This window comes from Pteropus medius, unplaced genomic scaffold (genome assembly GCF_902729225.1).
Source record: "Pteropus medius unplaced genomic scaffold, Ma_sr-lr_union100, whole genome shotgun sequence".
In the NCBI taxonomy this organism is placed as follows: Eukaryota; Metazoa; Chordata; class Mammalia; order Chiroptera; family Pteropodidae; genus Pteropus; species Pteropus medius.
Genome location: NW_024349519.1, coordinates 10610740 through 10637760, shown reverse-complemented (window position 1 = coordinate 10637760; position 27021 = coordinate 10610740). Strand labels below are relative to the sequence as shown.

Here is a 27021-nt window from a genome sequence, read left to right as displayed (position 1 = left end):
AGAAAGTCTGGGATATTACTAGAAAATTTTTCAAGTAATATTAATTATAATCCAATAAAAAATGAACAAGAAATTCGAAAGAGAACATCATAATATACTAAAAAAAGAATTCTATCATTGTTGCCATATACTTCACAAAAACAAAAACAAAAACAAAAACCAAAAAACCCTCTAGTAAAGAAACACTATTGTAAAAAAAAATAGAGTTGCATATTTTCCAGAAAAAGTTTTGATTTTTCCCAGTTAAAGAAGTGCTATTTTTAACCAGAAGCAGAAAAACTTCATTTGGAGTTGGATAATGTTACTTCCTGGGACCTCGTAGTTAACAGTGAATAAATAAAATAAAGGTCTGATATTCTTGACTCTAACAATCTTATTCTGACTCTTGATTAAGCAAATTACATTCATTTATGTACTTTATTCTAAATTTATAACACGTAAATCACAAGTATCTCCTAATTATAATATCTGATGATGAATCACATTAGAACCATTAAAAACAAATCAAGCACTCTCTACCAATCTGCTATACTGACACTTCTGTTCTAAGACTAATGGTTCATTTAATTCATATCTTCTGGCTTCACTGAGACTGTTGGCACCAAAAAAATAATAATTGAAAAACTGACAAGACCACTTAATTCTGTTGTAAATGTATTTCCCAGGGTTTAACAGCATTCACTAGGCTCAATAATAAATCACTTAAGTGTCAAAAGGTGAACAAATATAAATTTGTATCACATAATACAATTAATTAAGTCAACCAAACCCAAAATATTTGTTAAATGTGCAACAGGCCAAAGAGTGTAAATGTGTTCAATGACTACAAACAGACTAAGATTCAAAGAAAACACATTCTCAAATCAAAACTAATTATAGCATTTACTGCAGTTAGAAGACTTTACCATTTTCTTCCATATCTGTTTTCTCTGTTTTTGAGCGATCTTCCCGGTTTACTAGTTGTCTAGTAGCACACACCTGCTTTAGACCAAGGAAAAGGAAAAGAATTGAGGGCACAATCTGTCCCACCACAGCATCTACCGCAGGAGGTCGATTTTGCAATTCCAAGAGGATACTCAGTCCTATTATACACATCTTCCGGTCATGATGCCTACAAATTATGAAGAGAAAAAAAAAAATGTGTGCATGAGGAATGAGGACAAATTCTGAGGAAACTATGAAAAGAAAAGTCCGAGGTGTACTCTAAGGTTCATTTATTAGAATTACACAGAGGTATCCTTATTTGGGATTACATGAAATCCTATGTAAATTGAGTTTTGTAAACCAATTATTATCAGTAAAGACTTATAGGAGTCTGCAATCAGTATGGTAAAATCTTGTTATATCAATTTATGATTAATATAAATGCGATATCTAGCATAACAAGTTTATTAAAGCATGAATACTTGTATCTGACAGCATAAAATTCCTATCCAATGGAAAAAAAGGAACAGTTCTTTAGACTATATTAGATTGGTCTACAAGTTTCTCAGCAGATGTACTGTACACTAACCCCACGTGCCAAAAGCTATTTCCAAAATTCAGCATCTAATAAGTTGAATTAATGGCGATAAGTAAATCTATTCACTGTCCTCTGCTATAACACAAGATAAGGAAAATTTAATTATGAAGGAAAAAAGTTTGACCAATACACACTACACACATTTTTCAACTAAATGTGTATTCTAAGTAGTTTAAAACTAAAAATATTAAGAAAAGACTATAATATATAATATTTAAAATTGCAGACATGAACAAAAAAATAATTTTAGTAATTCAATTTGTTTAAAATAAGAGTAATATACAACAAACCCAATGATGAACATATTACAAGCTTCTATTATTCTTCATTATTTGCATTACTTGATTTCTTCAAGTTATTACTGCTAAAGCAGTTATACTATAACAGGAATCATACTTGTCCTGAGGGCTGCCTTATCCATGTAGACCGTAACTAGTAGCACAGACTGAGTATCAAGGGGATCACTGCTGGAAAGACGACTATCAAGTGGGGCTCTAAAGAATCCAAGGAAGCACAATCCAAGCATGCCCAGTCTATGCGATAGCTGAGATAGACTTTCTATCTTTGGAAAATGGCTTACAGATGCTAATAAAGAGATATGCATACCAACAGCATAACTGTGAAAGACCAAATATCTATTCCCTAAACCTTTGTCAGAGACGACTTTAAGCACAATTTCTTTTTAAAGTCTGTTCTTCCCTTGAAGGCTTTAATAAGAAATCTAAAACAGGGACAAATTCCAGTCTCCTACAAATAGAAAAATTAGAATAAACATAGCAGCTTACAAAGATGTTCGTTCACCCACTCCTATTCTACCACCCTAATTCAGGCTTCCCTCATCTCCCACCACTCAGAAGTGTCCTAACTACTACTCTTGCTGGAAGTCTTTTCCCCTCAGCAAATTTTTCTAAATAATATCTTACAAAACTTAAAAAGAATATTAGTTATTTCTAATGCTTTAAACAATTACTCAGCAATCTAGCTCAAATTCTCGTATAACACCATCACTACTATGTGTTGAGTCACTTGAGGTGGGCATATAACTACCTCTTTTCTTATGTTAGAAAATTAGGAGAGTGCTTCACATAAGGTCAAACTCTCCTACCAGGGCAGCACCTGGGCTACAACTAACAATCCTGACCTTATATTTGAGAACAGGCTCCCCTGAGATCTTCAGAGTTCAATATCCTGGAACAGTACTGTATATCTTTACCAGACTGGTACCTTGCTTAGCAACCTTCCTCCATTTAGAATGTTTTTACTCATAGGCACTTAATGGTCACAGAATGTGAATGGACACCTAATTTTTTTTATCTAAAGATATAACAATACGCATAAGTCAAAAAAAGTGGAGAAAAGGTATACCTAATTTTCAGAGCCTGCATTCTTTCCACTAAATTATACTGCTGAAACATTGTTCTCTAAAAATTAAATATTATGTTAACAATATACTAAAAAGAATTCTTAAGATATGAAAAATATCTTTTCATATACAATTACATGTACATACAATAAAAAATCAACTTTCTAGAAACAGAAATGCAGTAGAAAATCCAAAAGACACATACCCAAGAAAACAATCTGTATCATTCATCCACTGATTTACAAACTGTACAGTTATAGGTCCAGGGTTGTGAGGCAACTGAATTCTTTCTAAGGTATGTAGCAGCAAATCAGGGTTGTAGTACAAGGCAGCAATTGCAACCTGAAGACACATAGTACGAAGCTCACTAGTTTTGACCCCTCGGGTTAATCTCTCCAAAACAAGTTGAACAAAAAGTGGAATGCACTAGAGGAAAAAAAGAAAGAGAAAATCAACCACACACAAAGAAACCAAGTAACTTTTATGGAAAGCTGAATGTTGGTAAAAAGTGTAATCGATAAATAAGATACTCTTAATGGCAATAAAACTTTTGCTTATTTAAGTCATTTTTAAAGATATTAAATTTATAGTCTCATAAAAACCCAGAGAGATGAGATGGCCAAAGAGAAATCCTAGAGCAGTGCCAGGAAGTCTCCTTCTCTTTTAAGTACAGATTACACTTAGAGATTCTCCTACAGGAGTCCACACTCAAATGGTGGCAATAGGTATGGACTCAGCCTTTCCACGTTTAAGGTAAAATGACTACGGTGATAAATGAAATTCAAAAGATAAATGAATAAAACTCAGAATAAGCATGATGTGATCAGAATTTCTCTTAAGAAAGAAGATTCCTGTTGGCATAAGTGAAAGACTGAAATAAAAACAGTAGACTTGGCATTTAAAACAAAATCATTTGGACTCCAATCTTTAAATGCAACATTGATGAACTAATTTTAAGTATTTGCCAATATATATTTTCAATTAAAATAAATGGGCTGAAACTATTTATGTAAAATAAAATTCTCAGGTCATCATATATTCTTTTCAAAAGTAAATTTTAAAAATCAAGGTTTTAGGGGAAGATGGATGAATAGGCAGAACAGAGAATTTTTAGGGCAGTGAAACTATAGTAACATATAGTAACCCTGTATGTCATTATAACGGTGGATACATGTCATTATAAATCTGTCCAAGCTCATAGAATATACACAAAGAGTGAATCCTAATATAAACTATGGACTTTGGGTGATAATGATGTGTCAGTGTAGGTTCATCAATTGTTACTAATGTACCACTTTGGTGGGGATATTAGTAATGCAGAGGCTATGCATGTGTAGGGGCAGGGGTATGTGGGAAATCTCCGTACTTTCTGCTTGATATTGCTGTGAAGCTAAAACTGCTCTAAAACAAAATTAATTTTAAAAACAAATTTCATGGAGAAATTTAAGAGTTAGGTTTAATGATTTCTTTAGTAGGCAAAACTGGAAAATCATTGGAGTCAGCAGAATACTAGCCTTGTTTAGGATAATATATTAAATCAAAACACATAACTATATGTGGTATTTTTAAGACAGATTTTATAAAGAGATGACTAGTTGTAATTTTATTGCTTTCTTCTCATATTCTAATATAGAAGATTCGGTGTTCTGATTTAATAGAACAACATATAGAACAGAAATGCTACCTTAAAAATTATTATTATGGTTAAAGTATTGTGAATCAATGAAGTCACAAGACAATGTAAACTAAGCTCGAAAAGCTCTTTTTGAGATCTTTTAAAAATAGTTTTATTTTAACAAATATTTATTATTACATGGAAAGCTATTAGTAAAATAAAGAAACCTTAAGGTTTAAAACTAGTAAAACTAAAATTATCCTTTTAAATTACATTAAAACAAAATCAATTACAGGGACTGATTGAACAAACTGTAAATCCACAAATAAGAGAACCATGCAGCTTCAAAAAGGAATGCAGAATATCTCTATATACGACTATGGAATGACATACAGCATGTATTATTAAGTGAAGGCAGAAGAATTGAAAAAAAAAGTATAATAATTAAGAAGGTAAAGAGAGAATAAATGTCTATTTGCTTATTTTTTTCAAATGAAAAATAACTAAAACTGGGGAGAAATGGGGACAGGGAGTAAGGGTAGCAGAAACAGGGATGTAAGCTAAACTTTCCTGAATATACTTTATTTTATAAATTAGATTTTATAACTTTGTAAGTTTTATATATTTGTTTAAAAAATTTTTAAGCAATTCTTAAAAATTAAAATAAAATTAAATAAATGAATCAACCAAACAAGAATTATTTTAAATGACTTTAAAGTTTAATGATTTGAATATATTTTGATTATATATCTCTAGTTTATGGATATACCCTTGTAGAAAAAAAGAGCTACTAAAAAATCTTAGACTGTTAATAGTAATCATATGTTGGTAATAATATTGACATAATTACTCTGAGGCTATATGTACATATTATCAGGATAAAGCAAGCGGGTAACTATGATGAAAACCAGGATTTTTGGTATGGGAGCTACAGATTAGGATCAATTAGGTTAAGTAAAAATAATGGACTCCTGAATTTGAATTGAAAAAATTTGCATGTACTCATGACGCAGTGATCTAAAAAAAAAAAAATGCAATACGTATTTTCTGGCTCTCTTATGTAGAAACAATGACCAATTCAATGATTATTCCTTATGCTTAGTCTTGAAATACCGTTTCCCAGGGTAGGGCAAGAAATGTACATGATGAACCTAGAACATCTAGTCATATCAGATAGCAAGCAAACTACCAAACACTACTAGAAGTTCAGGTCAAAAGCACTCATATAACAAACTCAAGAGGCTCCCACAGGCCAAATGCTGAAACAACTTTCCTTCCTCACACCATATACAAAATTTAACTCAAAATAAAGACCTAAATGTTAGAGCTAACAAGGAATCTTTTTGTTTTCCAAACCTAAGGAACGTATTAATTGCTGTGAAAGTGCTGTTTAGATAATGCCATAACATAAATTGGTTGTTCGGAAAGATCAACAAAATTGACTCAACTAACCAAGAGGGAAAAAAAGAGATAGAAGATTCTATTACTAAAATCAGGAAAAAAATAGTCATTACTACTGACCTACAGAAACAAAAAAAATAAGGAAATTTTATGAACTGCATGAAAACAAATTAGTTAGATGAAATGGACAAACTCCTTAAAAGATGCAAACTACTGAAAATGGCTCAAAAAGAAATAAAAATATGAATAGACCTCTAACAAATAAAGAAATTGAATTAGTAATTTAAAACTACCCACAAAGAAAAGCTCTGGCACAGATGGTTTCCCTACTAAATTTTACCAAACATGTAAAGAACACTGAACTTCTCAAACTCTTCCAAAAGACAGACGAGGAAGGAGCACTTCCAACTCATTCTATGAGGCTAGCATCACTCTGATACCAAAGCCAGACAAATATATCACAAGAAAAAATATATATATAGTTCAATATCTCTTATAAATATAGACATAAAGTACTTTTCGAAAAATACCAGCTAACTGAATCTGGAAATATATAAAAAGGATCATACTCCATGACCAAGTAAGGTTTACACCAGGAATGCATGGTTGATTTAACATCTGAAAATCAATTAATGCAATACACCACATCAATAAGGGACAAAAGCCACATGATCATCGCAATAGATGCAGAAAAAGCATCTGAAAGAATTCAATACTCTTTCATAATAAAAACACTCAACAAACTAGGAATAGACAGGAACTCCCTCGATCTGATAAAAGGCATCTATGAAAAACCTACAGCTAATATCAGACTTAATGATAAAAGATCGAATGCTTTCCCCACTAAGATGAAGAACAAGACAAGATGTTTCCTCTTGCCAAGTCTATTCATTCAACACTGCACTGGAGGTTCTAGTCAAGGCAATTAGGCAAGAAAAATAAAACAAAAAGCACCGAGATTGGAAGGGTAAAACTCTATTTGTAGATGACATGACCTTGTACACAGAAAATCCTAAGGAATTCACTGAAACACTATTAAAACTAATAAACAAGTTTGGCAAGATTGTAGAATACAAGATAAATATACAAGAAACTGCATTTCTATACACAGGCCATCAGCAGCTTGAAAATGAAATCAAGAAAACAATTTATTTTACAATAACATTAAAAAGAATAACATACTTAGGAATATTTTAACCAAAGAACTGCAAAACTTATACTCTGAAAACTCTAAAGCATGTTTGAAAGAAAGACAACCTAAAGAAAAAGAAAGATATCCCAAGTCAGGGACTGAAGGACTAAATATTCTTAAAATGACAATGCTTCCTAAAGTGATCTACAGATTCAGCACAATGCCTAACACAATCGCAGCTGGCTTCTTTGCTGAAATTGATAAGCTGATCCTAAAATTCATATGGAAACGCAAGGGACCTAGAGCAGCCAAAACAATCTTGCAAAAGAACAAAATTGAAGGACTCGAACTTCCTAATTTCAGAACTCACTACAAAGATACAGTAATGAAGACAGTATAGTTCTAGATTAAGGATAAAAAAATTAATCAAGTAGGAAAAGAAGCCGGAAATAGGTTCAATTGATTTTATAAGGGTGCCAAGACAATTCAACAGAGAAAAAAATAGTTTTTCATTAAATGGTGCTGAGACAACTTGACACCACATGCAAAATAATGAGTTTGGACCCATTCCTCACACTATATACAAAAATTAACTCAAAATAAATTAAATACCAAATAGCACTAAAACTACAACTTTTAGAAGAAAATAGAGAAATCTTTGGGAACCTGGATTCAGCAATAGTTTCTTAAATATGACACCAACCACAAGCATCAGGAAAAATGGATTAACTGGGCATGATCAAAATTAAAAACTTCTGGTCTACAGCCATGCTACTCTGAACAAGCCCCATCCTGTCTGATCTCGGAAGCTAAGCAGGGTCGGACCTGATTAGTACTTGGATGACCACCTAGGAAGACCAGGTATTGTAGGCATAAAAAATAAAAAAATAAGGGATTGTACACTGAAAAGGTCCTTGCAATCTGTGAGATCAACCAAGGGTTGCCTCGCCTAAAAAATAAAAAAATAATAAAAAATTTTTAAAAATAAAACTTCTGTGCTTCAAATGACATCACCAGGAGAATGATAAAACAATCCATAAGTGGTGAGAAAATTTTTGCAAATTATATATCTGATAAGGACTTGAATGTAGAATATATAAAAAACTCCAACTCAGTAATAAGTAGACAAATAACCTAATTGAAAATGGGCAAAGGGTCTGAATAGACAATTCTCAAAAAAAGGTATACAAATGGCCACAAGAAAAGATGCTCATCCTCATTAGCCATCAGGGAAATGTGTATCAAAACTACAAGACACCATTTCTCACCCCTCAAAAAAAGCAAGTATTAATGAGGAATGGAAAATGGTGCAGCTGCTTTGGAAAAAAAGTTTGGCAGTTCCTCAAATCACTAAACAAAGAATTACCGCTCCTAGACACATACCAAGAGAAATGAAAACATGTTTGCACAAAAATTTGCATACAACTGTTCATAACAACATTGTTCATAATAGCCAAAACATGGAAATAATCCAAATGTTATTTGACTGATGAATGGCTAAACTAAATGTGATATATCCACATAATGGAATACTTAGAAATAAAGAGAAATGAAGTACTGATACATGTTATCACATAGATGAACCTTTAAGATATTATGCTAAGTGAGAGAAGTCATTCACAAAGAACTACAAATAATTTCATTTATATAAAATATCTAGAATAGATAAATGTATATACTTCAAATGGGTGAACAGTATGGTGTGTAAATTATATCTCAATAAAGCTGTTATAAGAAAATTACAGAACTGAAAGAGAAAAGAGATACCATAGTATTACTTGAACACTTTAAAACACTTTTTTCTCATATCATGACATCAAAAATCAATCTTGTTAAAAATTTATAATACTTTCTAAATTAATAAACAAAATTTTTTTTCTTTTTTTTTGCACAGTATCTTTATTTCTGTTTTTTAAAAAAAGATAATCTGGGAATATTTCAATAGCACACACAAAAACAAAGGGGAAATGCAAATCTCTGGGAATCCAACTGTGCAGAATTTACACTTTTATCTCCTTTATGATTTGCTTGATAGCCCCTTAAACTATTAAACATTTTTTTCCGTGTATCTCTTTCTCAGGTAGAATGCAAGGTACAATTTCCAAATTGCATGGATCTTTTTCTTTGTCAGTTAAATAGGATTTGTACCAGTAAGTACAAACTGTAGGCTATCTTTTTAATTTCCCATCATAATATAAACAAATGTCAATTGGGCATGTAAATTTAAATGTAAACATCCAGATTGAGGCTTTCTATACATATGTTACCTGGTCAATTCCCCTTCCTTTGCACTGGAGAATGATGACCTCAAGAAGTTTGGCTGCATGACATTCCGCATCTTCTCCAGCATCTCCACATAGTACCTGCCGTAATTACAATTAGCTCAGTAGTGAATGGCATTGCATATAACTTAATCAAGTCCACATGAAGCAAATATCCCACAAAAATTCAACCATTAGAATCATCGTTTTGCTTGCTTTTTAAGGTTACCTTACTAACCTAAAGAGGGAAGGTCAAAACAAAGTCCATCTATCTTCTTTATCTACTCCAATTCCTTATATGGAGTAACAATTCACTTAACTTTGGATTAATAAATTAGGCTACATGAGTTAATTATCTAAATAAATGAAGCTTCCTTTTAAAGGCACCAAAACAACAAAATAATAAAATGAAATTTTAAAATAAATAATCTTTTTATTTATTTATCTTTGAAAGTTCAGGGGTTTTTTGTTTTTATTTTTGTTTTTTTTATGGTGACACTGCTTAACGAAACCCAGTAAGTTTCAGGTGTACAATTCAACATTATATATATATATACATTGCATTGCGAAATAACCTTTTTAAACAATAAAACAAACCCTGTGTTTTTCTGATCCTATTGGATTCTTGTCCATATGCACCCATTTTTTTCATGATAAGCATAATTAAATAATATATACTTTTTAATTTCCTCATGTGGTCTTTATAATTAGAAATATTTTCCATGGACATTATAAACCACTTAGAACTATATGATATTACAGTAGATGAATATAACAAAGTTACCAGACTGTTTCCCTATTGTCAATTCTATATCTTCACTATTATAAACAATTCTACAATGTACACATTCATGCATAAAATTGAAATGCTGCTGCCTTATAACAAGGTTCCTACAGAAAGATTTGTAGAGTAGAAGCATGCTTGTAGAAATCAAGACAGGTGGAAAAATTGAGTTCAAACAAGACATAAAAGAACAGACTTTACTCAAAGAATATAGGTGAAACAGAAATTTAAAATATAGACAAAAAGAGGTAACAGAGAGAAACCAAAAACAGATTCACTGAAAAAAGACAATGAAAAAGACAAGTTGTATAAAAAATTTTTTAAAAAATTAAAAAATTAGAAATGAAAAATATATAAATACAAATATAGAAGAGATTAAAAAATAAGAGAATACTATAGGGAACACTCTATTCCTTATATATTTGAAAACTTAGATGAACTGGATAATTTCCTAGACAAATACAATTTAAGAAACTGAATTAAAAAGAAATTCCAGATAAAGATGACCGAACACTCCCATTTAATTTTACTCCTTCCCAAAAGGCCATCAAAATGATAATAAAGAGATTTTAGAAGGATACATCCACAAAGATTGAGAAATGGGAAAAAGATAGCTATAAAATTTTGGTAGCTAGAAAACAGATGGATCAGTGAGCTGAATAGTAAGCAGCTAGCTGCCAAAGCCAAGAATCAGCCATATTTATATAAATTTTAAATTCTACCTCGAGGGCAGTGTATCTAGATCTAGATTCTAAATGTGAACGGGCTCTGGAACCAGAATTCCTTGGTTCGAACCTCAGCTCTGCCACTTTTTAGCTGTGTTTTTAGAAAAGCTACTTAACTACTGTGTCTTACTGTCAGCAACTATAAAAGGAGGATAATAATATATCTACTTCATGGGGTTGTATGATACAGAAAGAAAAAAAAAAATTACTCTTTTCCCAAAATTGCATTCACTTTACTTGGGTTCAAATCTGACGCCAACACAGAGTAGCTATGTGACTTAAGACAATTTACTAAACTTCAGGCACAATGCAATATATGTGGTTCAATCTCCTCTTTGACAAAAAAGTGATACCTTCCTTATAATGCTGTAAAGATTAAATAAGTTAATATGTATAAAGTGCTCAGGAAATTCCTGGCATATGGTAAGAGTTCAATAAGTGTTAGTTATTATTAAAATCAAGAATATGAAATCTATCTTACCTACTCGATAAGTCTAAAGACATTATTGTGAATATCACTTTTACTCTATCTGCTATAATACAAAGCAGCTGTGAGTTACTAATGGACTATGCAGGGCTGTTATGTTTTCTACTTGTTGCTTTCTCTTACCCTTTTCCTCACTAGCTGCTCTCTAACTTAGGAAAAACTAAAGACTGCTGATTATGATTTAACAGATCTTGGTACACATCTCTTCCAGTGAGGAAAATAGGTTGTATACTAGTTTTACTCCCATTTCCAGGGCCAAACTTTTAGGTCTGGCTATTTGGGCTTTCTCAAATTTGCCAGCTCTATGCAATACAGTTTTATATTTATGTATATACATATATTCACCTAAAGGAGAAGGGAAACATTATTTAGTCATCAATGATTCCAATATAAAACCAACAGAGGACCAAATCTCACCTGTGGCAAAGATAACATAGTAGACAATCACGTTTGTGCATAAATACAACAGTTGCCTTATGTGACTTATAAATTATCCTGGACTGAGCTAAATAATGCTATTTTCCAACTATTTCAATTTTTTGTCCTATATTATTTATGTTCAAATTACCTATGTCTCGTGCTTGCCAATTTATACATTCAATTAAAAGAAAAATCAATGATTGAGACTGTGTGGTTATTTTCCTAGCACTTTTTTTTAATCAAGTAGCAAGTTTTTGAAAGGAAAAAATACAAAGAAAATTATTTACCGTGAGAGGGTAAAGGGGGAAGTAGATTGGGGTAAAAGGGGCCAAATATGTGGTGACAGAAAGAAATCTAACTATGGGCAGTAAACACACAACGCACTATATATATGACTTACTGTTGAATTGTACACTTGAAACTTATTGGATTTTGTTAATCAATTTCACCCCCTCAAAAAAATTAATTTATTTATATATAAGATTCAAAGAGGAAAAAAAAGAAAATGATTTACCTTGAACATTAAAAAGTACACAGCTATAAATGTGCCAAACATTCTTAAGCACAACACACAATATGAAATGTTCAAATTACAATTCGAAGCTCCATTAAAAAATACAAAATGACAACTATATGTTGATGAAGGCAATATAGAACTGAATGTGTAAGAAAGTGTATCCTGCAGTAAAACACTCGAACATTAGGAAGAACCACTACAACAAGGGATTAGGATATGCTTACCTTTCTACACATTGTAAAAAGTATTTCTAAATGCTTTGGATTTGATAGTAAAGTATTTGTATCTATTGTCACATAATTATGCAGGAGAGGCATCATGTCTGGAAAAAAAATTTCAAAATCCCAATGAGACTTGAGTGACAAGAGTATAAATTATTCCCACTGAACCATATTTCTATTGTACCCACACATTACTATCTTCCCTTGCAACCGCAAAACACTAGAAACAAGTGGTAAATCTGCCCTATTTGTAGATGAAGTATGTCTTATTTTTCTCCATAGCACTCATCACCGTCTGACGTACTACATGTTTTCTTGTTAGTCTGTTTTCCCACTTCCCTTCTCCCCTCACTAGATCAGAAACATCAAAAGAGCAAGAGCTATTTTGTTCACTATTGTATAGTTGAATTTAGAAGAGTGCTTAGAATTTAGTCAGTATTCAGAAAACAGTAACTGAATTAATATATGGAAAATATGCTCTGATCGCAAGCTAATTTAAGATACAATACGAAACAGACTCCTTCCTATTGCCTATATTCCTGAGGCTGAAGAACAGTGCTATGACAACCACGCCCTTTACTTGACAGGGAAACAAGAACAATTATTTTCTGGTTAGTACTGGAATCATCTATGTCTTTCTTTCAAGTGCAAAAGGAAATAATATCTAGACAGAGAAAAGCAAAAATGTTACATAGTCAAAGCCATACCTGTAAAGTATTCAAAACAATCCTGCTGAAATACTTCATATAATATACCTAGAAGCTGCCACATTTGAGGGGAGATACCATGGCAGGTTAAACTGTATGCCAGTGAAAGAATTTCTTCATAGAATTCTAGAAAGAAGAAAATCTCTAGTAAGAATGCTAGAAAATAGCAAAAATTAAACACAAAGGCCACACAGGGGAAGATTTAGGCTGCATCCTAACGCAAATTCCTCTTATATCTAACATACTTTTGAGCATCCCTTCCTCAGCATTCACATTTTCAGCTACATAGCATTTGCTACCTTCCATTTCTTATCAATATTTGCTCCCTACTCAAACAAGGCAAAGATTTATTTTTACTAAACTTACTTACTATATTTAATTTTTAGATATTTTGTACTATATAAAATATAATTTATACTTATAAAATAAAAATGGGTATAAGAAGGAAGAGATTGTCTTATCTCTTTCATGTACCAGATTTTAAATTTACAAGTAATTAACATACTTTGGAGAGCTTAATTAAGCTATGCTAAAATATCTGCCTGTCTCGCATATTTCTACAAACTATATACTGGACAGTATTTTGTCAACTTACATAACCTGTAAAAATTATACAACATTTTTCAATTTGCCTCAAGACAATTATACCCTTCATAAAATAGAAGAGTCTAAAGAGAATGTTTCAGTATTTGCATATGTATTTCTTATTATTCTCCATCAAAAAGAAAACTTATATCTAAACATACAAGCAGAAAACATAAACCTCAATATAAAAAATTTGTACAATTCCTAACATGTCACCAAGCAAAAGTCTAACTTCAAAGTTTTTTTTTCCATTTATTAAAAAGAACTAATATTCACCCTAGAAACCTGAAGTTTTATTCTGTAACATTATTTAAAACCTGAATGAAGTTTTATTCTGTAACATATATTCAAAAGCTAGTAATACCAATATATTGGCCTTACTGAAAGCAAAATAAGAGGAAAACTACAGATTATGGGAAATTATTTGTTACGTAAGATAATCGCTTGAGAAACAACAAATTATCTGAATATAAAATTTCTGAAAGTTCTGTTCATCATTACCCCACCATTGAAGGTGAATAAAGGAGAACAAATGCCTCTTCTAACATGAAACCTAAAGACAGAAAAGGGGCCCAATATTTCCTTTTGCGCCCTTGATAGCTATGGCATGCGTGTATGACCTGGCCGCTAAGATGCTTAAGATCAGGACTTTGAAGCCTGAGCGAGAAACTAGAAGGACAAAGCTGTTACAGATTATTTTTTGTGACTGTGTTGAGGTCTGGACAGTGGTAGGTGGCAGTATAGGATCCAGTGTCGACAGAGTCAGCGCTGACTTTCTAAGTGGACCACTTCTATGGCAGAATCCTGGATGGCTCTAGCCTTCCCATGGTTCAAGTGAGCTACCAAATATCCTTCCACTAAATTCCATTTATGCTTTAACTAATCAGAAGTTATTTCGATTATTCTCAACCAAAATTGTTAGGGTGTGATGGTTTTACTAAGTTTGACTTCGTGTATAAGATAAAGCAGTGAAAGCAGTAATAGCTAAGACTGGCTTTTAATAATAAATAATATTTTATGAGTAAATTAGCAAAATGAAAACAGGCAAAAGAGGGACAGAAAGTGGGACAATGGAAAGAGTCAGGATCATGGACATAAACATTGGAGGGGATTCTGGAATAACAGATTCAACTCATGACATCTTCCAGAATAGTATTTTTTATCTGAGATCCTATATGGCCAATACTGGTTCAAAAATGGCCATTAAAATTAAATGCATTACAGCTAAATACATAAGAGGGATCATCCATCACCTTGAGACTTGGAATAGGATATTAGAGGGGACAGGCAATTAGAACCACGGTTTTCTCCTCTGCCCACTGCACCCAAGAAATAGGCTCCCTTTCCTTTTATTAAGATCTTGATGTTGCAATTGCTCAAATCAAATAGCTGGTATAGGCAGATTACAGAAGTTTTATATAAATTATTTCTCTTTGCCTTACTTCACAAGATTATTTTAAATATAAATGGAGAATTTCCAGTTACAGTATTTTCCAAGACTATGGCCATAAGTAAGCAAATTCTTTTGAGCTTATCACCTTCCCAATTTTAACATCTCCAATAACAATAATATTTTGAGATCCTGAAAAGTATAGATAAATAATCACAAAATAATTCTTGCCACAACCTAGAAGGAAAACAAATATTTGTAATTCTAGAACATGTAAGCAATTAAAAGATGAAAAACTTCTCTGCCTTCCTTTTTGAATGTTTTAAGTATATAATAATTTTTCTTTGTTTTGGTATAATACTCAAATAATTCCAATACAGTAGTGCCCCCTTATCCATGCTTTTGCTTTCCATGGTTTCAGTTATCTTCAGTCAACCACAATCTGAAAATATTAAATAGAAAATTCCAAAAGTAAACAACTCATAAATTTTAAATTGTGTATCATTCTGAGTAGCATGATGAAATCTCACATCATCCCATTCTGTCCTAGCTGGAAAGTGAATCATCCTTTGTTCAGAGTATCCACACTACATATACTACCCGCTCCTAGTTACTTAGTAGATCTCTTGATTATTATATTGACTACCACAGTTTTGTAGTGCTTGTGTTCAAGTAACCCTTATTTTATTTAATGATGATCTCAAAGCTATTCACACAACTTTTATGACAGTATATAGCTAGAACTGTTCTATTTTATTATTGTTGTTGTTAATCACTTACTGTGCCTAACTTTTATAATTAAACTTTATCAGAGGTATGCATGTATAGGAAAAAACATAATATGTATAGGGTTTGGTACCATCTACAGTTTTAGGCATCCACTGGAGGTCTCAGATCATATCCCCCGTGGATAAGGGGAGGACTACTGTAATATCCTTACTTGCATAATCTTTATACAAACTGATGCTTTGCTAAAAAATATAAGTTGACCTTGGGAGCTATGGAGGGTAAAATAAAATGTCAATCGTCTCACATAAATCACTGTTTACTAGTGTAACACTTTCATTAGGAATTCCTTTTGTTTCTACAATAGCCAGGACTTAAAAATTAGTCACCTAATTTCCTACGACTACTAGTGACTATTCTTCTCTGGCTATTAGATATGTTAACTGTTTTGCACTTGCTCTAGTAAGAGAGTAAAGAAAAGTACTTGCATCCTTGGATCCTATTAGCAAAAAGCACTACCAAGTTACTGTTTCACCTGCATGAGAATCACCTGGAATAATCAGCAAAATGCAGATTCCTGGGCACTGCCTCAAACTAACAATTAGAATGGGGTTACAGTCCAGGAATCTTCATTTTAATTAGCTCCTCACTGATTCTCATGCACACTAAAGTCTGACAACTATGGCTTTACAGCAATATCTTCAAAAGTAAGAAGTACGTGTACCTGATATAGCATGCAAGATAATCCACTGAGATGGGAGAAGAATGTATTCGAACACTTTGAATCCCACCCTTTTACATTTCTATTGTTTATGTATGTAAATGTAGTATAGTAAGATATGTGTATTGCCTTTAAATACATATTCAAATATTATTTACATATATTAGAAGTTCATGTTCAATTTTTTGCTAATTAGGAAAATAAATAGTCAAGGGACCACCACTCTTAAGCAGTAACAAGCTTTCCTCACATCTTTCTATTTGAATACTACACAGATTGTGTCTCTCTCATGCCCAAATGCCCTAGGGCTAGCATCTTCAAAATGCTTGGATACTATGGAAAAGCAGCCTCCTCTACGAATTTCCATCAGTTTGTTACATCCAGCATTAGTTACTGATTCTATTCAGAAGTTGGGCACAATAATAGATAATAGAACAATAATAGCTCACACTTCTGATAAGGCATACACCTATCATTTCACATTTTTCAATCCCAGATTAAATTAACCTCACCTGAACCTCATCCCAGTTCTGGTTTCTAAAAATGTAAAATTTCAAATTCTCTGCCCTTTGGAAATTCTAAAGTCAAAAATTCTTAGTTGGGTTATTAAGTTTTTCTCTAAATGAAAATAGAGATATTAGAAATATATTCAAAATTAAAGAGAATGCAATCTTCTCCTTCTCAAAATTGTCCATTTTGTTGAATTTGAAGAGCTAAAAATGCACTGGAAGCTCATCAACTTTTTTAAAATTCTCAATTTACCTTTTTAGTCAACCTTTAAACTTACCAATTACATGTTTCTGTAAAACAAGATCAATGATCCGTAGACAGATATTCTCCAACTGCTGAGTAACCTAAAGACAAGTTTTAAACATTTAGTTTAAAATTCATCATGCTATCCCTTGATCTATATTAATCTATAAATTTAATATTATCTACATAAAAATATCAAAAGAATTTTTTTGAGAGAAGTTGACAAGTTAATTCCAAATATCACATGAAGAATTAAACATGCAAGACTACCAGAAAATTCTGAAAAGTAAACCAATGATGGAAATGGGAGTTAAATCCATAATAAAATTAATTCTTTACCTCATACTTTATACCAAAATAAATTCCTAATAGATCAAAGATTTCAAGGTTAAGACTTAAGGTAAAAAATACTAGAAGAAATAAAAAAAAAAAAAATTGTGTATAATCCTAAAAAGAAAATAACTCAAAGCCCAGAAACCAGAAATAAATATATTGATTTTGGTTTCAAAAATTAAAAATTTCTGCATAGAGCAGGAGGAAGTCAAAAATAAATGAAAAATTGAGTGAAATATTTTCAAACGGTATCACAAAGATAAAATTCACCTCACGTGAAATCAACAGAAAGGCAGAAATTAAGAAAAAGAAATATAAATGGATCTTAAGCTTATAAAAAGATGTTTATTCTAATACATAATAAGAGTACAAATTCTAAGCACAAGATTAACACTGTTTACCTATCAATCTGACAATGATCAAAAAGTAGGAGCTTTACATTGATTTGGAAGTTCAAATTGATACATACTATCAGGAACAAGTTAGCAACATCCTTCAACCTTATACCTTTATCCTTTTATCCAGTAATTCCACTTAAATGAATTTGCCCTTAAGATATATTATTACATGTGAAAATGACATGTAAAAGGCCATTCACTGCAACAATGTTTGTGATTAGTAACAACCAAATTTCCACTTAACAAAAGATAGTTAAATTATATCCATTAAAAGGGGACTGGTTAAGAAACTTGATCTTGCAACTATTAAAAATATGTAACTTTACTGACTAATATGAAAGGATCACCAAGATATATTAAAGTAAAAAATGGCAGATGAAAACTGTATGCTATCATTTTCATTAAAGAAAAATATACATACTCACTTTTTACCTGGAAATTGTAGTAGAAAAATCTCAGAAAGGACACAAAAAACTGGTAAAGGGGCTACCTCCTCGAGAGGAGAATCAGATGACTAGGATACTAAGTGAGAAGGTGAAATTTCACTGAATACCTTTTCACACCTTTTAAATTTTTCAATATATGTTTGTACTAAATATTCTTTAAATAAGTAAAAAATTAGAATCCATTATAGGTTACATTTTTCAGCTAAGTATCCTATTTTCAACTTTCGAGTGTATTCTTTTAATATTCAGCTTAAACTACTGTCTGAAAGTTCAAATGATCCAAAATTTAACATTTGCCAAGATATTTAAAACCATTAAGCAAAACTGCATATGCTTAAGCATCTGTTTTAAATTTTTAATTGTGCTCTTCACACATTATTTGTACATGTATTCATATACATGTGATTCTTTTTTCCTTTTGAGGAAAAATGTTTTCAAAGTTTGCTTTTAACAAGCTAAAATTCAAATCACAGGACAGGCAATCTGGAGACCAAGATTCCATTCCTTGTTTTGCCTCTAATTATCTATGAGCTAAATACTTTAAGTTTTTCATCTGTGAGTAAGGAAGCAAGAAAATCTGTGTGTCTCAGTTTTAAACCTTGCCTTCCTTGATAATCACAGTTAGTTCACATGTACCTTTAATTTTATTTGAAATTCAAAATAAATTTAATTTCAAGAATAAAAGAATTAAAACAAAAACATAAAATGCTGTTTTGTTCTCAAAATAATCCTCCTGCTCATTCTACTACTGCCCATCCTCCACTAGGTGATTCCTCAGGTCTCTTCAAATTTAAAATACAAGTTTTACATATAAGACGAAAGAATTGTCCTTAAGTACACTTGTAATTTAATTTGGAACATCTCACTGTCCCCAAGAGGACCATATAGTTTCAACAAGGATACAAAACTAAAATAAAATAATGAATATGGACATTAAAATTCATATTAAGCATTTTAGGTGAAAGAAGGCCTACCCTGGAGAAGAATATCAAACTGTTTTTAAGAATCTGGTTATCTTCCACTGGTATGTGATAAACACAGGATAAATCAAGAGCCATAGGGTTTAACAATGCTATTTAAAGAACCAGCACCTGCTTCCTAAGTCCTCACTGCATAAAACAAGAGCTGCCATCATTGCCAAACAAGTCAACTTGAACTACCAGAAGAACACAAATTTAATTTGAGTTAAGGAAAGGCTATGTGATACTTGGGGAGGAGTGAGGCAGGTTTTAGGTGGGGAAAAAATGATACACTATCAAAATAATTTGACTGCAAACTCAAAATTCTGTGAACAAATCTCCTGATACTATCTGAACCTTGTTTTCAACTTCTATAAAGGACACTACCATTACCTGCTCTATCTATCTATCTCATGTTGAATTAGGTAAGACTAACAGCTAATATGAAAGCACCTGATTATTGTCTGGACAAATTTTTATCCCAATATTGTTCCGGAATTCATTTAGGAAAGATAATGTTTTAAGCTCTTCTTCCCTTCCATTCTCACAATATGTTACATCAGAATTTGGTTCCACTATTTAATATTTGCCACTGAATGAATGGCTATCAATCTCTATCAAGAAGACTAAACTATGGGTTCCAGAAGGCAGAGTTCATTTCTAATTCAATTTGGTATTTCCCAAAAGCCTAGGCTAGCACATAGCAGATGTGATGAACTAAACTCAGATATACCCCTTACAACCACATGTAATATTTCCCCTCAATCATTTTAATATGTGTCTATAAAATTCGAGGATAATTTTTAAAATCTAGCAACATAAGTAAGTAGTAATTTAAAAGTCAAGCCTTTAGAACTCATGCCCATTGATTATACAAATTTCAGTTAATGTTACCATAATGACAAAATAAAATACAATGAAATCTCACCTCTTTATGATCTTCTACAACTGTCAAGATAGTATCAATGGTATGTAAAATTCCCATAGCCATTACTGTTTTGTCTTCGACTTCTTCATATTCATCACTTTGAAGAACTTTGCCAAATATCTCAGCCTATGAAAAGAACATGAACATATTCAACAATTAGTACTGTTATACCCATCCCTCACTATTTAAGTTAGCAAAAGTGCAGTGTCTCACATGTAAATGTCAGCTTTGCTCAAACTAAGTTATGCACTTTGCCAAGTGAATCAATGATAGAACCTGTAATGTTTTAAATATAGCCATTTTTTTCCTTATCTAGTCACTAGAGTGGAATGTACTTTAGCTACTATAACCAGATAGCTAATATTTAACTTCTGGTTGTCATTAAACAAACAAATCCAAAATCTAGAAAAACTAAAATCTAGTAGTACTCAACTGAAAAATTTGATAGAAGGTTTAAAAGAAAAAAATCAAGGAATTATCTAAAAAATGAAACAAAAGAACAAATATGGAAGACAGGAGAGAAAAGGTAAGGAAATTAGAACTCAGTCCTGGCCCAATATTCCGCATCAGAACTGCAGAACAGAAAAAATGGTAGGAAGAAATTTATCAAAAAGGTAATACAAGAAATTGGTCAAAACTGAAGAAAGTGAGCTCCAAGATTCAAAGCCCAGAAAGTGAAAATTTAGAAGGCTCACATTAAGGCATGTCATTATGAAATCTTAGAATATTATAGGTGAAAAGAGATAATCCTAAATGTTATTAGAGTTAAATCTAATTAACTATAAAAATTAATAACTGTCAAAATTATAAGAGCAAACATTTTTATGTTACTATTATAGTTACATATAAAACTAAACTCCAAATTCTGGAGTTTAATGTATTTAGATTATTCAAGACTTTTAAACCAAACTAACATAAATTCTTGCCCAGCTTACCAAGTGCTGAGTCATATCAACAGCAATTGAGGCTACTTCTTGACTGTATTCACATATCATCTTCTGGATGACATTAGTTACATCATCATTTTCTGTCTCTCTAACAATGTGCAACAGTTCCTGCATAATAGGCCTCACATGTGGCTTCATATATTCCTTAGCTAATGCAACAAAACAAACAAAATCAGTAAAAAAAATTTAGCTATTCACAAGTAGTGAAAAGAATTAACTTGGTCCTAAGATAAAGTGACACACGGTAAGAGGTTCTAGATAGAGTCTTGCTCTGTGGTGAATAAGTCACAAAGCTGTACCAAAATAACCTTCACCAATATATCAGTTTTCTTATGAGTAATATGGGGATAATCAGTCCTGTACAGAAAAGAATTGTCCTGCCTAAAATGCCAATAGCCCCCAGTGAGAAATTCTAATTATATATATGCTCTGTCATTGGCATGACTTACAGAACATATGATACCAGGATACATGTATAAAAAATCACATGCATAAGAACTATGCCCAATACTGATGGTGCCCATTTCCTGCCCCACCCCATCTCTACCTACCTTCCTCCCCACATATCCTTATATAATATTCAGACTTCCATTAAAACATTGTTGAATAGAGGTAAACCAGATTCATGTTTACTTTCAAAGGTTTATTTGAACTATGAACAGAATATTCTTCTGAAATAACAAATGAGATACCTGTTTTATCCCTTACTACGAACACTACTTGCTACTTTCAGAACCAGCAGAATCATAGAATCCTAGAGTTTAAAGGAATCTTGAAGCCATCTAGTCCAACCCCCCTAAATTTAAATATATGGAAATCTAAGCCTTAACTGATCAGGTGTCTTGTCCAGGTTTTCATGGCAAATTAGTAGCACAATCATAACTAGAAACCAGGTCTCTTGAGGCCCAGTCTACCCTACTGCCCAATAATTATCAACTTGTTTCCCAATCTAAAATATTTCTAGAAACCATAGTCAAAAGGAACTCCTAAAAAGGGCAAGAAGAAACTCCTATAAAATTCTGAAGGGGCAAAAGCTCAGAAATCCAAAGCCTAAACCTTGACTTAGAGAATCATCCTTATTATTAGTAAAGGAAATGAACAAAGCTATTTGAGAAGACTATGCTAATAAACAAACAAATAGATAAACAAGTAAATCTTCTAAAGGGCATTTCTGGCTTTACCTTGTGTCTGGTTAGAAATTAAGGACTGAAGAGCAAGGGCAGCTTCAACTTTGACAGGCATCTCCTTATCTTCAATCAGGCTCTTCTTTGCTAGTTCAACTGCATTTCTTAGATTAAGTTCATTATGAAATTTCAAAGAACTAAATGCATGAAGTACCCAACAGGACTGTTATAAGAAGAAAGAAAATAGGGAACCATTGGGATTATGGTATTCTGTAATAATGTCATGCACATAAGAACTTCTTACTAAGTAAAATATCATTAATTCTACCAAGTACTGCTTGTTTGTTTTTAGAGGTAGCATATTAGCTCTAGTTGCTAACTTTTGGATTTCCTAGTTTTATTTTAAAAGGCAGTTGGATTACTTCTAAAATACCTATATGCAACAATATTTTCACAGGAAAAAAAAAACAGAGCTAAATTTAAATATCTCTGAAAAAAAGTCCTATTTATGCTTTTAATATAATTCACAACTGATTTATTATTATATGTAAAAAGCTACTATGAAGCAATGTTTGACATTCATTTTCTGGCCTTTACAGCAAACAAACAAAACATTATTTTTCCTTAGTCTAACTGGCTTAGCAAACTTCCTTTTTTCACACACATAAGATATGAAGAATTTTAACCTTGTACAGATTACCAAATTTTAAACTATTAGACCACAGAATCATATTATTACTTTTTAAAATTCTCTATTTGTATAAAACACAATTAACAGGAATTAATTTGAATTACTAAAAACTTTTAGCAAGAGAATTATAATTCACACAACCCGTCAAAGATAGTAGCCTACCTATAAAAATACTTGTGTGCTCTTAGCATCTCTAATCTACATTTGCCCAAATATTTCTCCCTCTGACAATTATCTTCTGTTTATAAAATGCTTTAGAGGGTATAGGCATTATTAACATATGTTGTTTTTAGCAAGACATTTTTTTGTGTTGACAGAGTTATAAAGATACATACAAGGCTCTTGAATTAAAGTTCTATTTTTATATCTCCATATTGATTCTAGAAGTAATGTACAATTAGAACACAAATAAGTTTACGTGGATTATTATTTTCATTTGACTAAGACATATCTACCTAATATACTGTAAATCATAATCAAGTTTTTAGCAAAACTAGAAATTTCATGCTGTTTTCTGACACTGAAAATTAATCCATTTATGAATTTACATTATACCACTGCCGTAACAGCATCCCTCTCATAGCATGCTTTGCACATGCAGTGAGTGAGGCTAGGGTGAAAATGAAAACAGCTGGAATTAAAATCCATAAATCCTCTTATTTACTAGTTTGTTCTTTATTCAGCTTATGTGACCATAAGGAACATTCTAATTGACTTCATTTTGCCTCAACATGTGTCAATTTATCTAAAAACATTTAGTTTGATAATTATCTTACAAATGAAGATTTTACGATACATAATGGAAACATGGAAAACTTACTCTAGCTCGAAGATATCCCAGGTTAGACAATAATAATGGAAATACATGATTCTGCAGCAACAACTCCATTTGGTCCTTGAATAAACTCTTCTGTTAGGAAACAGAAATTAAGTTTCAAATTACCAATGTCTTTTTCACATGTAAAAGTCACATCCTAATAAAGTACATTATGACTTACACTTAAGATACTTCTATTTACAATTTTGTAAAATTACTTCACCTACATATCACTTGTTTTAAAACAAGAGAGAAATAGTACCTTAAACATATTTTGATACTGATTTTTGTAGAAACAAAGTCACTTGACACTTTTTAATACAGCAACAGTTTCATACTAAAAAACTGACGAATAAAGAAGTATTCTTTTCAAAGAAACAAGTGACAGAAAGGATATTTATAGTCAATTCAATTATGCAGAAGCAGTCACTAGTTTTAAATTATCCGTAACTTTCATATTCTCTCATTTGCCTGTGCTTCACAGTTTTAAGTAAATTAAACTCTAAGTAGCTTAACCTTCAATAAAATATCAGCTAGAGAACCAATCACGTGCAGGGCTCCATCTTTCTTCCTCGGGTCAAAGTTCGGGTCTGTTAGGATTTGATAACAGAACGCCATCATTTTTGGCAGTACCTAAAGAAATAGAAGAATCCGTTTCAGTCTACATTAGCTTACACTGCCTCATGATAGTATTAAATACGATACACAAAATTTCAAAATTAAAGCCACTTTATTGTGTTTAATTAAGAACATAAAATAACCATTTTCTCTTGCTAAGACAGAAAAATATTCTTAAAGTGACAGATTATAACTCATAATATAATTTTTCAAATACTAGGTTAGAGTGTCAAATCAACAGAGGCTACCTTTCAGTTCTAGATTTAGAAAGAATAACTATATACCTCTTTTCTTTTCTTTGCAGCAGTGTATAAGAGAGTCTGGGCTGCTGTGGTAGGAGAAGCATAATCTTCAAAAATATCTAAGATTTTAAAAAGGTTAAACCGTGTTAGTAAAAATACAATTACTATAGATTTCAAACCTGATTAATCACTATTCCAAAACCAAAAAATAAAAGTCTACATATGACACTGGTTTACAGCATTAAAAAGCTAAGGATATATCATCAGTACTTTCATGCACAAAAGGATTTATCGAACTCTATAGGTTGTCCTTTTAATGCTATTCTCGTTCACCCCGAGATAACGCATGGATTACAGTCCTACCCTTGCCCCTAAAGTTTGCCATGAAATACGTCGCTTTTATTATTATTTTTGCATCACTCTAGTATAGCAATAGTCTTTGGAAACAAATGACATCATGCTATTTATAACATTGTTTTTTTGTAGTTCGATCGCTGAAAATGTCAAATCCTAGAAAACAGTATTCCTACACAAACTGCACCTTTTTTTTTCTAAACGGGAAAAAGGTTAAACAATCATTTTAAAGGAAACAATACATTTCAGGCATATGTTTCTCTAAAGACAAGAAAAGCGTTTTATCTCTATCGAAAAAGAGCAATAATTTATTTAGTGTTTATAATGTGCCAGGCACTGTTTTAGGCTCTGGAGACAAAAATATCAAACAAAAAGGTTCTCATAGAGCTTACAAGGTGAGAGAAACAAATTATACACATGCATGCACACACACATATAACAGTCAGGCTAAGACATATGTACAACAGGTAAAGAGAAAGAGAGTGGAGACTGTGGGGTGCTAGTTTAAATAGGATGTCAGGAAAAGCCTCTTCAACTCTCCATTAAGGTAACACTTAAGCAGAAATTGAATGAATGAGGAAGAAATCTCTACGTGGAAATCTAAAGATCAAGTTTTCAAAGTAGAGCAAAGAGCAAGTGTAAAAGTCTTGAGGGACTGCTACAACAGTGCTTGGCTGTCAGCAGGTAGGTTCAGCAGGTATTCAATAGATATTTGTTGAAATATACACCTATTTAAAATGCAACACTTAACTACATAAAATTTTTCAAATTTCAGCATAGGCAGTTTTACATAAGAATGTGAAAACTTGAGAAGTATTTGATATATCCATATATAAACATAAAAATAAAACCAAATCTAAGTCTTTGCCTCCAAATATAAAACACAAGCATAACAATACTAATAACTAACATTTATTGAGTACTTACTCTGTGCCAGGCACCATACTAAGATTTTACAAGCATGCAGTATTCTACACTAAGCAGTGAAAGCAGTTAGTTATTTGTATTATCCCATTTAATCCATCCAACATTATAGAAAAGTATTATAGAAAAGCTAAAGTATTATAGAAAAGCTAAACATTAAAAGAATGCCTCGAAAAAGAAGATTGGCTTATCACTCTTCTCCTAGGAAAACAAAAGCACTAGGAAGGGGAAATAATAAATCATGCCCATGTATAATGATTTTCAAAAGGAAATGAATGGTAGAATGGAGAGATAAATCAGATGGCAAATATTGTTTCTCATTCATTTGCTTTTCCTGTACTTTGTCTCAAAGAGACACTTCCTCACTTACTGAATCAAATAATACTAAACAAAAAGCACTCTAAAAACAGCATAGCCCAATAACCTATGATCTATACCAGCAGGCTTAACTCAAGTAGCCAGTGACACCTGGACCAAAGTGAAAGCACTGCATTGTCACAGCACCGTCAGCATGCCTTGGGCAGGGTTAAGTTTATCAATTATTTATTTCAACATTTACTGAAGACAGACTAGAGACAAAAACTAGTAGAAGGATAAAGAGGTGTAGAAGGGATAGAGAATGCAAAATAAGGCAAATAAATAAATAAAGTCCATGACCTTGGATAGCCCTAAGCTGTAGGAGAAACAGAGGTACACAAATAATATTTTGCTATGTTAAATGCCTGAGTACTCAGTGAAGCAATTAATTCAAACTGGAGATAAAAGAGAATGAACTCAGGCAATCTACACGGTTCAACAGCTTCCAGGAGAATCCAAGCTTAAAGGACTCCCAGATAACTAGGCCACATGGTGGGGCCACTACAAATAATCTCATCCCCTGTGGAACACTTAGTCTCTACGATAAGGAGGC

General features: G+C 32.0%; 1 protein-coding gene across 1 annotated transcript in view; it reads right to left on the bottom strand.

Moving 5' to 3' along the window:
* The window catches only part of IPO8 (importin 8), a 54392-nt gene that overhangs the window by 4901 nt on the left and 22470 nt on the right, over positions 1 to 27021 (bottom strand). Inside the window, exons 11-22 of the mRNA XM_039882394.1 lie at positions 24876 to 24952; positions 24490 to 24606; positions 23977 to 24066; positions 22523 to 22688; positions 21330 to 21490; positions 20395 to 20520; positions 17365 to 17431; positions 13156 to 13281; positions 12452 to 12549; positions 9301 to 9396; positions 3091 to 3311; positions 906 to 1111 (exon numbers count right to left, since the gene is read on the bottom strand). Of these exons, the coding sequence (XP_039738328.1) occupies positions 906 to 1111; positions 3091 to 3311; positions 9301 to 9396; positions 12452 to 12549; positions 13156 to 13281; positions 17365 to 17431; positions 20395 to 20520; positions 21330 to 21490; positions 22523 to 22688; positions 23977 to 24066; positions 24490 to 24606; positions 24876 to 24952 (1551 nt within the window). The remainder of the gene's footprint in view (positions 1 to 905; positions 1112 to 3090; positions 3312 to 9300; positions 9397 to 12451; positions 12550 to 13155; positions 13282 to 17364; positions 17432 to 20394; positions 20521 to 21329; positions 21491 to 22522; positions 22689 to 23976; positions 24067 to 24489; positions 24607 to 24875; positions 24953 to 27021) is intronic.